The 14,133-nt window shown below is 40.5% G+C and overlaps 1 protein-coding gene across 3 annotated transcripts in view; it reads left to right on the top strand.

Moving 5' to 3' along the window:
- LOC149153342 (folate-sensitive fragile site protein) overlaps positions 1-7,639 on the top strand; it is a 320,620-nt gene extending 312,981 nt beyond the window's left edge. For all 3 annotated transcript variants that reach the window (XM_089439784.1, XM_089439786.1, XM_089439785.1), the window contains one exon: positions 7,277-7,639. In XM_089439784.1, the coding sequence (XP_089295910.1) occupies positions 7,277-7,368 (92 nt within the window). In that variant the 3' untranslated portion in view covers positions 7,369-7,639. The remainder of the gene's footprint in view (positions 1-7,276) is intronic.
- Positions 7,640-14,133: the final 6,494 nt, after the last annotated feature.

Raw genomic sequence — 14,133 nt, 5'->3', positions numbered from 1 at the left:
CTAGGAACAAATGGACCAAGGGAGAAGTCAAAGCAAAGAAGATCATCTGGGACTCTATCGACAAATGCTTGGTGGCCTATGTTTCTGAGCTGAACACCTCCAAGGAAATCTACGATAGACTGGTGAGTTTATTTAAAGTTAATGATGCAAATCAAGTCTTGTTTCTTAGAAATAAGCTGAAGGAAATTAAGAAGGGCAAAGATGAGAGTATGCAAGCATACTTCTTAAGAATCACCGAGATCAAGAACGATCTCCTATCTATTGGGAAGTAATTCCTGATATGGAAATGACACTCACCACTCTTGGAAGACTACCATCTGAATGGTATATATTTAGGACTACTCTTCTCAACAATAATGTAATTCCTGGATTTGAGGAATTAATGGCCAGATGCATTCAAGAAGAAACAAGGATGGAAGAGCAAGAAATACCCATACTTAAAGGTCATCCCTCTGCCTTTTCTTCTCATACTAAAAGAAGAAACAATTCCGGGGCTAAATTCAAAGGAAACGCTGGACCAAAGGGTGGAAGAAAAAGATGATGTTACAATTGCAATAAAACGGGTCACTATGCAAGGGAGTGCCCTGATAAAAGGGACTCACACCGGGACGATGATCAAAATTCCTCTCAAAGCAATCAAAGGAATGGCAAGTCAAATGGCAGAGGTAAAAGAAGTGCTGGAAATCAAGGAAGAGGACAACCATTCAAGAAGGCAAGAAATTCCAAGTATGAATCTAACATTGTTGACAATAAGCAAGATGAATATTATCTACCAGCTGCTCTATCTACTACTGCTCCCCCGGACTCACTGGGAAATTGGCTTATTGATAGTGGTGCCTCAAGGCACTTCACTGGTTACAAAGAAGCTCTCTATAATTTGGTAGAGAAAGAAACCAACCTGGAAATTGTTCTTGGAGACAATTCAAAATATCCCATGAAAGGCATAGGAAATGTCACTCTTCAACTAAATCAGGGTAATACCATCCACTTACAAGATGTATTATATGTATCTGATCTCAAAAAGAACCTGGTGTCCATTTCGGCAATGTAAGACAAAGGCTACAAGGTGGCTTTCAGCGATGGCAAGGTACGTGTATGGAAAAAGAAATTTAAAGATGCTTTTACTCTTGGGTTTCGAGTTGAATTATTATATCAGGTCGAAGGAAGTCCATTGGGTGTGATGACTTTTGACACATCTCTTCAGTCTGAATTATGGCATCAGAGGTTTGCTCACCTTCATTATAAAGCTCTACCTGATGTAAGAAAAATGGTAACTGGGATGCCCGAGTTCAGATTAGAGCAAGAAGGTGTATGTCTAGGATGTGCCGAAGGGAAGCTCAAAAGGGGGCCATTCCCTTCAAGCCAAAGCAAGACCTCCAATATATTGCAGTTGGTTCACTCAGACATATCCAATATGATGCCTGTGAACTCTTTGTGAGGATATTTATATTACCTCACTTTTACAGATGATTATTCTCGCAAGACTTGGATATATTTCTTGAAAAAAAAGGATGAAGTGTTCTCCTGGTTTCAACGCTTCAAAGCCTTGATCGAGAATCAAACTGAAAAGAAGATCAAGATCCTAAGGATTGATAATGGGACTGAATATGAATCCAATGAGTTTCATGACTTTTGCAAAGAGGCTGGCATTAAGAGGGAGACCACTACACCCTATACTCCTGAGCAGAATGGTGTGGCAGAAAGGAAGAATCGTACGATTGTGGAAGTTGTCCGTGCTATGCTCCATGATCAAAGACTTTTGAAGTTTCTATGGCCCGAAGCTGCGAACACTGCTGTACATGTACAAAACCGATGCCCTCATCAAGCATTGGGTTCCAAAACTCCTGAAGAAATGTTCATCGGTAAGAAACCTGATGTATCTCATTTTAGAATTTTTGGAAGTCCGGTATATTTTCATGTGCTGAAAGAGAAAAGGAATAAATTGGGTGCATTTGGAAAGAAAGGAATCTTTGTGGGTTATAGTGAAAATACTAAGGGCTATAGAATCTATGTAGCTGGTCAAAGGGAAGTCGAGATTAGTCATGATGTCACCTTTGACGAAGATATGGCCCTTAGCAAGGTGGACAATCTTCCTACTTTGAGGAGCACTCAAGAAGCTGGCACTAGGGAACTGAAAGAAAAAGAAGGAGACAATGCCTGATGTGGAAGAACCCCTGGATCCCATTGATCCTCCTCCGTCTGAGCCCTCCTCTTCAAGGAAGAGGCCTTCATGGCTTAGGGGGACACTTGATGATGCTGAAGGACACACAACACCCCGAGGAACCTTCCGTGAAAGTAAGAAACCGAACAGGTATCAGGGATACCTGACCATCATGAGCACGATCATCCAAAATGATCCTTCATCATTCACAGATGCTGTCAAGCATCAAGTAGGGAAGGATGCTATGACTGAAGAATATGAGTTTATTATGAAGAACGATGTCTGGGATGTAGTCCCCAGACCCCAGGACAAGACAATTGTCACTTCAAAATGGCTTTACAAGATAAAGCATGCAATTGATGGAAGTGCGGAAAAGTATAAGGCTCGTTTGTCGCTCGTGGCTTCTCCCAGAAGGAAGGTATAGACTATGACGAGATATTTGCACCTGTTGCCCAATATACCACCGGACAAGACAATTGTCACTTCAAAATGGCTTTACAAGATAAAGCATACAGTTGATGGAAGTGCGGAAAAGTATAAGGCTCGTTTTGTTGCTCATGGCTTCTCCTAGAAGGAAGGTATAGACTATGACGAGATATTTGCACCTGTTGCCTGATATACCACCATCCACTCGATCATAGCCCTTGCTGCTTCACAAGGATAGATCATAGAACCTACATCAAATGGATGTCAAGACTGCGTTCTTACATGGTTCGATCAAAGAAGAGGTCTATGTGGAGCCCGAAGGATTTGAGATTCATGATCGAGAATCTCATGTGTGCAGGTTGAAGAAGGCCCTCTATGGGCTAAAGCAAGCACCTCGAGCATGGTATGAGAGGATCGATAGCTACTTGATGAAGCTGGGATTCACTAGGAGTGAAGCCGACCCCAACCTTTACTTTAAGGTTATAGATGACAAACCTCTCATATTGGTGCTATATGTTGAAGATCTCTTTCTAACAGGTGCAGACCCTCTCATTCACGAATGTAAGAGGGAGTTGGCTTCTGAATTCGAGATGAAAGACCTAGGACTTCTGCGCTATTTCCTAGGACTGGATGTCTGGCAAAAACCAGGGGAGATTTTCCTATCTCAAGGAAAATATGTGGTGAAGATATTGGAGAGATTCGGCATGGTGGACTGCAAGCCTGTAACCACCTCGATGGAGCTTGACTTCAAGAAGTTAAGCGGTAGTGCTGTTGGACCTGTTTTACAAAATACCACAGAGTATTATCAACTCGTCGAAGCATTGATGTTCCTAGTGAACTCTCGTCCAGATATATGCTTTGCAGTCAACACGTTGAGTCAACACATGGTTGAACCTCACCACATACATTGGATTGGTGCCAAGAATCTGTTGAGATATCTTCGTGGCACAATTACTTATGGGTTAAGATACACTGCCGGAAATGTGAGACTACTTGGATATACTAATGCTGATTGGGCAGGCAATGTGGTGGACCGTAAGAGCACTTTCGGGTGCTGTTTCTCCTTGGGATCTGCTTCGATATCCTGGATGAGCAGGAAGCAGAAGTCTGTGGCTTTGAGCACCGTCGAGGCAGAGTACATTGCTGCTAGCATGGCCTCCTGTGAGGCAGTCTGGTTACGAAAGCTCTTCAGTGAGCTGTTTGGATTTACATTGGATACCACTGTGATCCTATGTGACAACCAGAGTGGGATTCGTTTATTAGAGAATCTCGTATTCCATGATCGCTCCAAGCATATTGATATCAGGTACTACTATATTCGTGACATGGTGCAGCGGGGAGCTATAAGGCTCCAACATATCGGTATAGATGAACAGGTCGCCGACATTTTGACAAAGCCCCTAGGAAAGGTCAAATTTTTGACTTTCCGAGAACGACTTGGAGTCGTTCAAAGACCCTCTTTTGAGGGTCAAGTATGATGTACTAAGCTCTAGGAGCTCCAAGGGGGCGCGGGGTACTTCTTGGAGCAACATATGACCACAGGGTAACTCACCATCCCTTGTTGGTGCACTTTGTACAGGGTAAAAGGTTCAACCTTCCCCTTACACCTCGTGGCGACTATGGAACAAGATGATTAGTTCTCCTGTGGGCTAGGATGATTCGTTCTCCATGACGATTATGGAACAGGATGATTCGTTCTCCTGTAGGCCATGATGATTAGTTCTCCGTGGCATCCACTGGACAGGATGATTCATTCTCCTGTGGACAGGATGATTAGTTCTCTTGTCGAGGCATTCTACCCATGCAGTCTGGGACTCATGGGAAGTACCTCTCATCTGATCAATGAGCAGGGAAATGAGGATAGGGACCATAGTAGTTCTATCGATGGACGCGTCATTTTATCCACCGTACTCCCTATGCTAGGATGACCTCCATTGTTCTGGGATCAATGATACTGGTCTGTGACCAGTGAGAGTGGTACACCCTCTGAAACTGACTTTGGGTCAGTAGAGGACTAATTTGGGACCAGTGAAAGTGGTACACACTCCAGACTGACTTCGAGTCAGTGGAGGATGGTATGAGACATCCTCGATCACTTCTTCTTCTTCATAGTTCGAGTAGAGCAGAGTAGGGGTCAAGCTGTACAAGGCAGTGCATTTGATGGATGAATAGTAGCGATGGTCAGACGAATTGCAGATGGAGTTCTCCCTAGTTGAGAGGGAGTGTTAAAATTGGCAACTAGGGCCAAACTCCATGTGGGTCACCTTATTCATGGCTGATAATATTTTTCCTAGATTCCTCTCGTCGAGAGGTGTAGGATTGATCTAAAGATCATCCAATTCCGATAAGTATTTATGGAGATATGAATTTATTTTGATTATTGACAAATTATCAAAGTCGGCCAGCAACTTATGTAGGCTCAAACGCCCAACAAACACATCTATTCATCTTCAACGTTTGGATATAAATACAGGATGACTCCTCCTCGTTTGGTCACTCACTTCTCATCATATCTCTCTCTCTTTTGCGCAGAAAAAGAGTCTCTTCTCTCTCATGCGCAGAAAGGCTCCTCTCTCACCCGAGCCGAAACAGGTCGTTTGAAGTCTTGGAATAGTGCACGGCGAAGTCTTGGACTGATGCACGGCGAAGTCTTGGACTGGTGCACGGCGAAGTCTTGGACTGGTGCACGGCGAAGTCTTGGACTGGTGCACGACGAAGTCTTGGACTGGTGCATGGCGAAGTCTTGGACTGGTGCACGGTGAACGACTCACCGGTGGAGACTTGACGAGTTTGATCTAGGGTTTGCTGCTGCTGATATAAATCAGATCTTTGTACTATTTCTCTCTGCTGAATTATTGAAGATAAAAGAAGATTTGATCAAAGGGTTTCCCCATATTGGGGTTTGTCCCTGGCTAGCCGCCACATCTTGTGTCTCTTGTCTTGGCTTGTTTTTTGTTGATCGTTTAAATGTTCTATCTGCACTTTACTTAATGTACATGTGATTGCTAATCTATGGATAATAATAAGAAAGATAAGTAAACTGCTCTAAGCCTAGAACATACCATAACTTAACATTGATGCACTCAAAAAAAGGTCTTTGAGCCTTAATCTCTCCTTTTTCATATTTTTCCACTTCTTGGGCCTTATTCTCATTTGGAGTAGGAACCTTTCCTTGAATAAACTTCATGACATCATTTTCTCTAAGGACTAGATCAATTCTCTTTTTCCATGCCTTGAAGTAGGATGCTCCTTCTAACTTGTTGCTTTCCTTTCACATATATGCCATTGGATTAGACATTATGTCTTGGAGCTGAGCTGCTACCAAAAAAATATCGTCATATATGGCTGCTAAAAATGATGATGTTCTTGAGCTGCTACAGTGATGATCTTCTTGTGTCTGCCTAGTAAGAGTGTCCTCTTCACCTTAGCTCTGGTACCATGTTAGAAAATCAAGGGAAAAGAGATTTTCTTACTTGGTAATTACTTGTGAGAGTTAGTCTTCTTTCTTTAATTACTTATTATTCTTTCTTCATCAAACAATTACACAAATTATTCTTGCAAGATTACAAAGAAGCAAGAGACACAAAATTTAGGCTTTCAAGCCATGGAAAAACCCCAAGGATGTGGAAAACCCAACAATCCTCTACTTATTGAATCAAGTCAAAATGAGATATCCAACCCAAGACCAAAGACTTCCTCAAAATCAGCCCTCCTCTCCAGTCAAAGTCAAAGTCAAGATTCTTCAAACTTTAATCATGCTGGAAAGATCAGATCACTGTTCTTTTTACCTACTTCAGAGAAATTTCGGCCCTGTTACATGTTGTAATTTGCTTCAGAATTTTCAGCCCAATGACGATTCTTTGGTCTGTAATGACCTTCTGACTTCGGCCCTGTAATGACCTTCAGACTTCAGTTTATTTGCAGACTTCGGTTACTGTAGATCACAGGTAGTCTTCACACTTAGGCTCCTTTAGACTTGAAAGGATTTGGTCCTTCTTTCTTTTCAGACTTCCTTTTATATCTTCGCTTTTCTTCTCTTGATTAATTGCAGAGATCGAACTGTATCTGACTTGTCTTCTTGTCCTTTCAAAAGAGTTCAAGTAAGTGCCTATATATAGTTATCCATGAGGTGCCAAATGGTCATGCAAGCCGACTTTACAGAGGGAGGGCCAACTTGGAGTTTTTGACAACAAATTTTACAAGGAAAAAAAAAAAATCCTTTTTCTTACTTTACAAATGTCAAATTTGACATGACTCTTTTATGAATTTCTTTGACTTTTTTTTTTACTCCAAAGAGCATGAAGAACATGCTAGATAAATAAATAAATAAAAATAAATTTAATAATAACTTTTTCTTTTATTATGAAAACAGACACTAGTTACATTTTCCAACACTAAGAAACATACAGGAGGTTCCTTAAGCGTTTAAAATTCCTTTCCATTTTTGACCTTTTTTTGTTGCATGCCATGAGCATGATGCCCAATTATTTATGGATCAAATTTTTTAATCAGCAAGTCACAACGAATCTAGAATTCTGCATCTTGTTTATAAAGGCAATCACTGACCATTTCATTACAAATTTGATAATTTGAACTTTCTGGCTGATTTACTCATGATTTTCATAATACCATGGAGTGCATGATTTGTGTAAAGTATGTGCGGTCCTTAATTTTTTGCAATTTTTGTAGGGATGGAGTGTTCTACAGCAGGTCTCAAGCATGAAGGAGATGCTAATGTTGGTCCAGAGTTTGATGAATATTTTGAAGGGATGTTTCTTTAAACCTGCTGATGATTAGAAAACTAAGGTGTTTTCATTGAATTTTTTCTTATCATATACAATTCATTGTATGGTTTATTCTTTGGGTTAAGAGAGAGTTTTCTGGAACATATACAGAAAGTTCATATAATGATAATATTAATCTACAGGCTGGTGCAATTAAAGTGCACAGGACCACATACGTGCTTCTTAGTGATACGAAATACTGGCTTCTTAAAAAATATATGTAGAAAAATGTCTTCTAATGGTATTGATTACAATTTACAACTTGTTAGTGAGCAGTCATGTGATTGTGGTTATACATGTAAATAGAGATACTATAGCTGAAATCTCTTTCATATGGGACCAAGAACTATCTGTTAGTATACGTATTCATGTTTAATATGTAGATAAAATCAATGTTACATTTATAGGTGATATATTGTCTGTATCATGATATATCACTAGTCATTCCCCAAGCTATAATATCGATGATAATTTTTGTGATAATTTCAGTAGTTATTGTGTAATCTCCCAAGGCTAGAATGGGCCAATTCTACTGGCAATTTAATATACTCATTTACAAAGATCTCTCAAACAATTAATACTTCAAACCTTAATAAATTATGAGACTACAATTTTGCTCGACAAGATTTATCCAGTAAACCCCAATCCTCGGCCAATTTTATTATACTTGATCATAAAATTTACATACAACAATTTTATTACTTGATCATAAATTTACATACAACAATTTCATTACTTGAACCTAGCAATATCTAATTGGCATGAACTAAATGCAAGGATGAATATGGCCTCAAGAGAATCCGGCGCCTCAAAATAATTTCAATCTGCTTAGTAGAAACAATTTGGCCTTCTTGATTAGTTTTCTTTTGAAAATTTATTACGTCAACTTCAATGGAGTTTCAACCAAGGGATAAATTCAGCCTTAATTAATTTGGCTTCAGTTCGACCTGCAGGGAGAGGTATCTTGGCCTGTTCAATTTGTCAGTGCTCTGGCCCCAGCAATGAAGAGCTCAGCTTCATCAATCAACTCTGCCTCCAAGAGATAGAATTCAGACCCCCAAAATGAAGAACTCGGCCCCAACTGTGATTTTATACTTCAGGAAATAGAGAACTTGTATTCAATCAATGAAGAATTCAGCTTCAGTTCAATTCGGCCCAACAGTGAACCCGATTGAGGTGATTGGCAATGTGGCAATGGAGGTTGGGGGTGTGCCCTCCACCCTGCCACCTCCCACTGCGTTTAGGAGAGGGGTGGCATGGCTAGACCACCCCATGCATAATGCGTGTGAGTTTATTCTTCGTTCACTACGATGTTAAGCCTCCCACAGTTCTCTCGTCCTGTGAAACATGTTGTTGTTCTTCGGAATTTATGGTGTGTCTGGACTCCTTCCGTGGGATTATTTTCTCGGTTGTCTAGTTTTGTCGGGCTTGTGCAAAAAGGAAAGTCTGTAGAGCCATGGCGTGATTATTAGCCTTTTTCTGAGAAGGGGTCTCTTATCTCTGGTGATGCAATGGCAGTTACCTGGGATTGCATGCAAGCTAATTCAACTTCTGAGTCTAGTGGAAACAATTTCCTTCTTGGGATGCAGGATTATGGACTAGAGCCAAAAATTAGGAACACAAAGACTTTGTGCCTCGTAACTCTGTGGATTTCACTGGCGCTGAAGGGAGAAGTTGTTAGTGTCGTCGCCCTGCACAATGTTTGAAACCTTGTTGGCTCCAACAAAACGGGCTAGCGCTTTTAGGTTACAAGGTTTTCTCTTGACCTATGTTATTTGTTGTTATTACTCTGAGTTTGTGTGGTTCAAGTTTGGATAATTCCTTTTAATTTTTATCGCAGTTCATTGTGTCATGTGCCTCAAGGTTTCCTGGTGAACAAGTGTGTTTGCTTGGAGGAGATCTTATGTGCCTCAAGGTTTCCTGGTGAACAAGTGTGTCTACTTGGAGGTGGTCTTCTGTGCCTATGGTTTATTGGTCTTTTTATTTGTGTTGGCTCGGGCTTTCCTGAATTCCCTGTATCTTTTGGCCTTTCATTTTCCTTGACCTGTTCAGTCTCAATCCCCTCAGTGTGGGTTTGTTGGGGTTCAATAATCTCGTTTGGTTCCTTTCCTATTAATGCAAAATTCCTCGACAATGTATACGTAACTGCATGGGAGGTGGTGGTAGAGGACTGCAACGCCGACAACGTGCTCAATGTTGAGAAATCTAGGGCATCGAGATTAGGTGATTTCTCTTAATTAGATAATTGCTTGTGAATGTTTTTTACTTCTTGATTAGGATCTTCTTTTTCATATGTTATTATAATGTTATTCTTCATCAAATAACTACCAAGCATAAACCATAAAGAGACAACAGAGATGGAATATAGGCTATCAGCTAGGGCCAAAACCTCTCACTCTTGAGAGGAAAACCCGAACAAATTCTTTTTCTTATATAGATTCCAATTGACGAATACCAAGACCTAGACCCTTGACCTATTTGCCACTCCAAGACCAAGACACATGTTCCCTTGATAATAGTCAACCTTCTGCTCCTTTCTTTGTCTCAGCTCCTTTTCCACTTCGACTTTCTGCTTCAAACCTTCGGCCTCCTTGAATTAGGTCTACAATCCTAATTCTAACTTGTTCATAACACCTTTTCTTATGCCTCTCCTTTGCTTGGGATGGAGTCTCCTATTAGCTTGACTCGACCTCCCTTATGACTTGAACTTCTTTCATCTCGGTTACCCAAAAGAACTGTTGTTCTTCTCGATTCTATCTGCTGCAACTGATCTTTTGCTACTCCACACGTGTAAAGGAAATTATTCCAAAAACAGATCTGAAATGGACTCGGTTTATACCTTCCTTTTGTTGAAAAGTGTAACTAGGTTCGGTCTTCATAATGACATGTAATTATGATTTTATGTAATGAGATGTAAAGAAGGAAAATAAAATTATTGTATTGACTTTCTTCATGGGTTTCATGAGCAAGAGATTTTGTTTGAGTCAAGACTCCCATTGAGAGTCTTTAGGAATTATTTGTCATCTAGTCATAAAATGATAGAGTCATTGTCATGTAATGAAGTCATGTTACACTCTGTATAGAGTCAAACTTGTCTATGTAAAGTATTCTCCAAGACCTTGTCACTTATCCTCTTCAAGTCGGCCTACAACGATGAGAGAACATGCTAGAAGAAGTCGGCCTAACTCTTGAGATCATGTCGGCCTAAAGGACATGAGAATAAGTGTATATATAGCCACACTCAACCTCACTTAGAGGCAAGTAACTCGACAAGCATTCGTTGAAGAAGAAGTGCGAAGAAGAGGCTATCAAGTGAAGTGTGAAAAGGGATAAGAGAAGTTTCTTCTGGGGTAACGAAGAGAAGTATCTTCTGGGGCAATGAAGGAGACTTCTTTTGGGTAGTGTGAAAGAGAGACTTCTTCTGGGCAGTGTGAAGGAGAGATTCTTTTGGTTAGTGTGAAGGAAGGTTTCTTCTGGGGTATTTGTTTTGGGTACAAAAGAAGAAACGAAGGCATCAAGTAAAGATCGAAGAGAAGCAGTATAGAGACTAGGGTTTCTGATCTAGAGACCGAGATTCTCTAGAGATAGTTGAGAAGAGTAGTGTAGAGACTAGAGACCGAGATTCTCTAGGGAAAGCTGAAAAGAAGCAGTGTGAAGAATAGAGATAGAGTTTCTCTAGAAGGAGCTAAAGAAAGCAGTTTGAGATCAAGAAGAAAGGCGAGAAAGGGAAGAGGTAGAGCATCAAGGTTAGTGATAAAGTGCTTGGGAGGATACTAGAGTCAAGTGTCTGTGTCATGGTCTTGGTAATTATCGATTGAAGATCTAGAAGAAAAATGTAATATTCCTAATTAGCCATTGCTAATTGGAATATTCGATTTTGCTCAATTTTGCCTTCTATAGTTATTTATAAATAAAAAGGTGAGGAAAAGGGGGACATAACTCACCTTTAGAATAAAGTCACTCCCTAGTAGCACAACGTTGTGACTTAAAGGGGAGCCAAGGGGGGCCGAAGGACCACGCAGAGATGGGGCCCACGCAGACACTTGGAGGGACTGCGCAGATGGAAAGGAACACGTGGAAAGAGAGAGACTACGTTGGAGGAGGTGGGCCTTGGGATTGAGAGAGGCCAACGCTATAAAGGAGAGAGGAGCCTCCTCATTTTGTCATTCGATTATGTGCATTTGAGCTAGTCACTTTGACTTGGAGCACGCTGGCTGTTTAGCCTGTATGCAGCACTGTTTAGTGCATTGAGTGTCTCCGTTCGGAGATCTCACCCTTAGCCCCGGGGGACTTCGAGTGCCTACTCGGGCAAGGTAGTTTCTAGTAGTGTTTTGCAATAGGATTGATCTTTGGCGTTGTGGAGGAGCTGAGCATTTGAGGACTGCGCATTCTTGAGAGAGAGGGACGCAGTTCTTTTGGTGGGAGTTCCGGATTGAGGGTTTTGGGGAGGATTAGAGCTGGGAGATTGAGCAAGGGATCAACTCTTGCATATTGGAGGATTTTGGCAGAGTTTCGGGTTGAGTTTTGGTGGATTCTATTCAGTGGTAGCTTAGAGCTTTGAGGGACATTGTAGGTCCCCAAGGGGGTGATTTTCGGGGGTCGGCTATTTCTAAAAAGCTTTCTGGGTTTTTCTGGGTTTCTTGAGTAGATTTGGATTCCAGAGTTTCAGCATTTTCTGAGGAGGGGAACAACCCCATATCCTCATTTGATTTCCAGCAGTAGCAGCAACACGACAGTTCTCCAGCAGCTTGGACGCAGTTCAGAGAGAGGCCATTCCTTTGCTATTCTGAGTGTATTTCTTCACTTGCCTTGTGCAAGTTGAGGTGCCATCTTTCTGATCACCTCCTGTACTCATTCCATTACTCAATATAATAAAATGGTTTAGCATTTCTCTCTACATTTCTTGAGTATCTACTTATATTTCATGTTCACATTTTTATATGCTGTACCACTGTTATTTTTATCACTTTGAGTTCCCGATCACTATATCATTTGGACGTGTTTGGTTGGAGTTTGCTTGGGTTTGAGGGATATCCCGGAAACGGGATATTACAAAGAATTTTGATCAGTTTTTCCTCTCAAGAGGTGAGAGGTTTTGGCCCTCGCTGACAAGCCTACATACTATGTCACTTGTATTTTATTGTGCATATTGGTAATTGTCTTGATGAAAAGAACACAAATAATAATATAACGAAGAAAAGACTATAAGCGAAGAAATAAAAGTATATCACAAGCAATTATCAAGCATAGAAATCTTTTATCTATTCATGCCCTAGATTTCTCAACACCTTCCTTCGCTTGATAACAAACATCCTTTAGTAAGCTTCGCACTTCTTGTTGCATACTTGACCGAAAAACCTACTATGAAAATTTTCTCTGAAATGGAATCCGAACTGCCCTATTTATTGTTGTTTTCCATCATAATAAGCTGACATGACTACAAGTTGGGCCGACGTGTAATTTGGAGATGTATTATTATCTTCCTTGGAGCCGACTTCAAGGGAGATGCCTTGTGCTTGTCTTGGAGGGCTTTCATACTTATCTAATGACTCATACAAAATGTAACATGCCCAAGAAGGGTCCTTCATATATGACATAGACTCAAATTGACTTTTATGACTAGATAACAAATCATAAAGGCTCACAATGAGAACCATCACTAAAATAAAATTCCTTGCTCATGAAATCCATGAGACAAGTATTACAATAATTTATTTTTTCTTCTTTTCATCAAATACATAAAATTACAATTACACATATCATTATGAAGATCGAACCTAGTTATACTCTTCAACACCCAAGCCTAGGCCCAGGAAGCCGATGTTATCTTCCACTCTGTTACACCTCATGACATTCGTGAAGAAATTTGCCAGCTTGAAACTATCACCACTAATGACAGCCAGACATACTCTAACTCTGAAATTCTGGAGGAGGTATCCAATTGGATTCCTGACCCTAGTCACACCAGGGGAAGTCAGAGCTAGTATGTGTGACTCCATCACCCTCTATTGGCAAATGAAAACACTTTTGTGTAGAATCCTGAAAGAGAAGAATGAAGATCGTAGTGACATCATTTCTTCCTTGAATGAGATCAAGCGGATACAACAATATCAATGCTCATGTTTGGCTAGCTTGGATGCTCATCTGACTTACCTGGAAATCCATCTTCAATGCGAGCTTAAGCCCTCTGCTTCAGCCAGTACAAGTGCACAAGATCCTACTCTAGTGACTTATATGGACTCTTAACCTCATGATTGTCTCTATACAATTATTTTGATTGTCTATGTAGCTCAACCTCATATAGTTCTCGTAGTGTTCAACAACATATGTTTTTATTATATACTCTCTTAAATACTTGGTCAATAGATTTGGTTTCCCTTGAGGCATATTGAGAGTGCTAATATGAACTGAACTATGATGTTTGGGATAGTGTATTTTGAATCTTGTGCACTTGTACCCACTGAAGCAGAGGGCTTAAACTCGCATTGAATATGGATTTCCAGGTGAGCTAGATGAGCATCCAAGCTATCTAAACATGAGCGTTGATATCACTATACCCGCTTGATCTCGTTCAACGAAGAAATGATGTCATTGTGATCTTCATTCTTCTCTTTCATCTATTTGCTTTCTAGTCATTGATGATGGGTGGAGTGTCCACCTGAAAAGTCGAATAGGGAAAACATCCGCATAATTCATTTATGAAAGATTCAGATGATATGAATAATTGTGGAAATCTCCACTAAAAAAAAAAAGAAATTGGCC

The sequence above is a fragment of the Pinus tabuliformis genome, chromosome 9, assembly GCF_031772625.1.
Source record: "Pinus tabuliformis cultivar Carrire ecotype Pingquan chromosome 9, CPIR1, whole genome shotgun sequence".
Classification (NCBI taxonomy): Eukaryota; Viridiplantae; Streptophyta; class Pinopsida; order Pinales; family Pinaceae; genus Pinus; species Pinus tabuliformis.
This window is presented reverse-complemented; position numbering and strand designations above follow the sequence as displayed.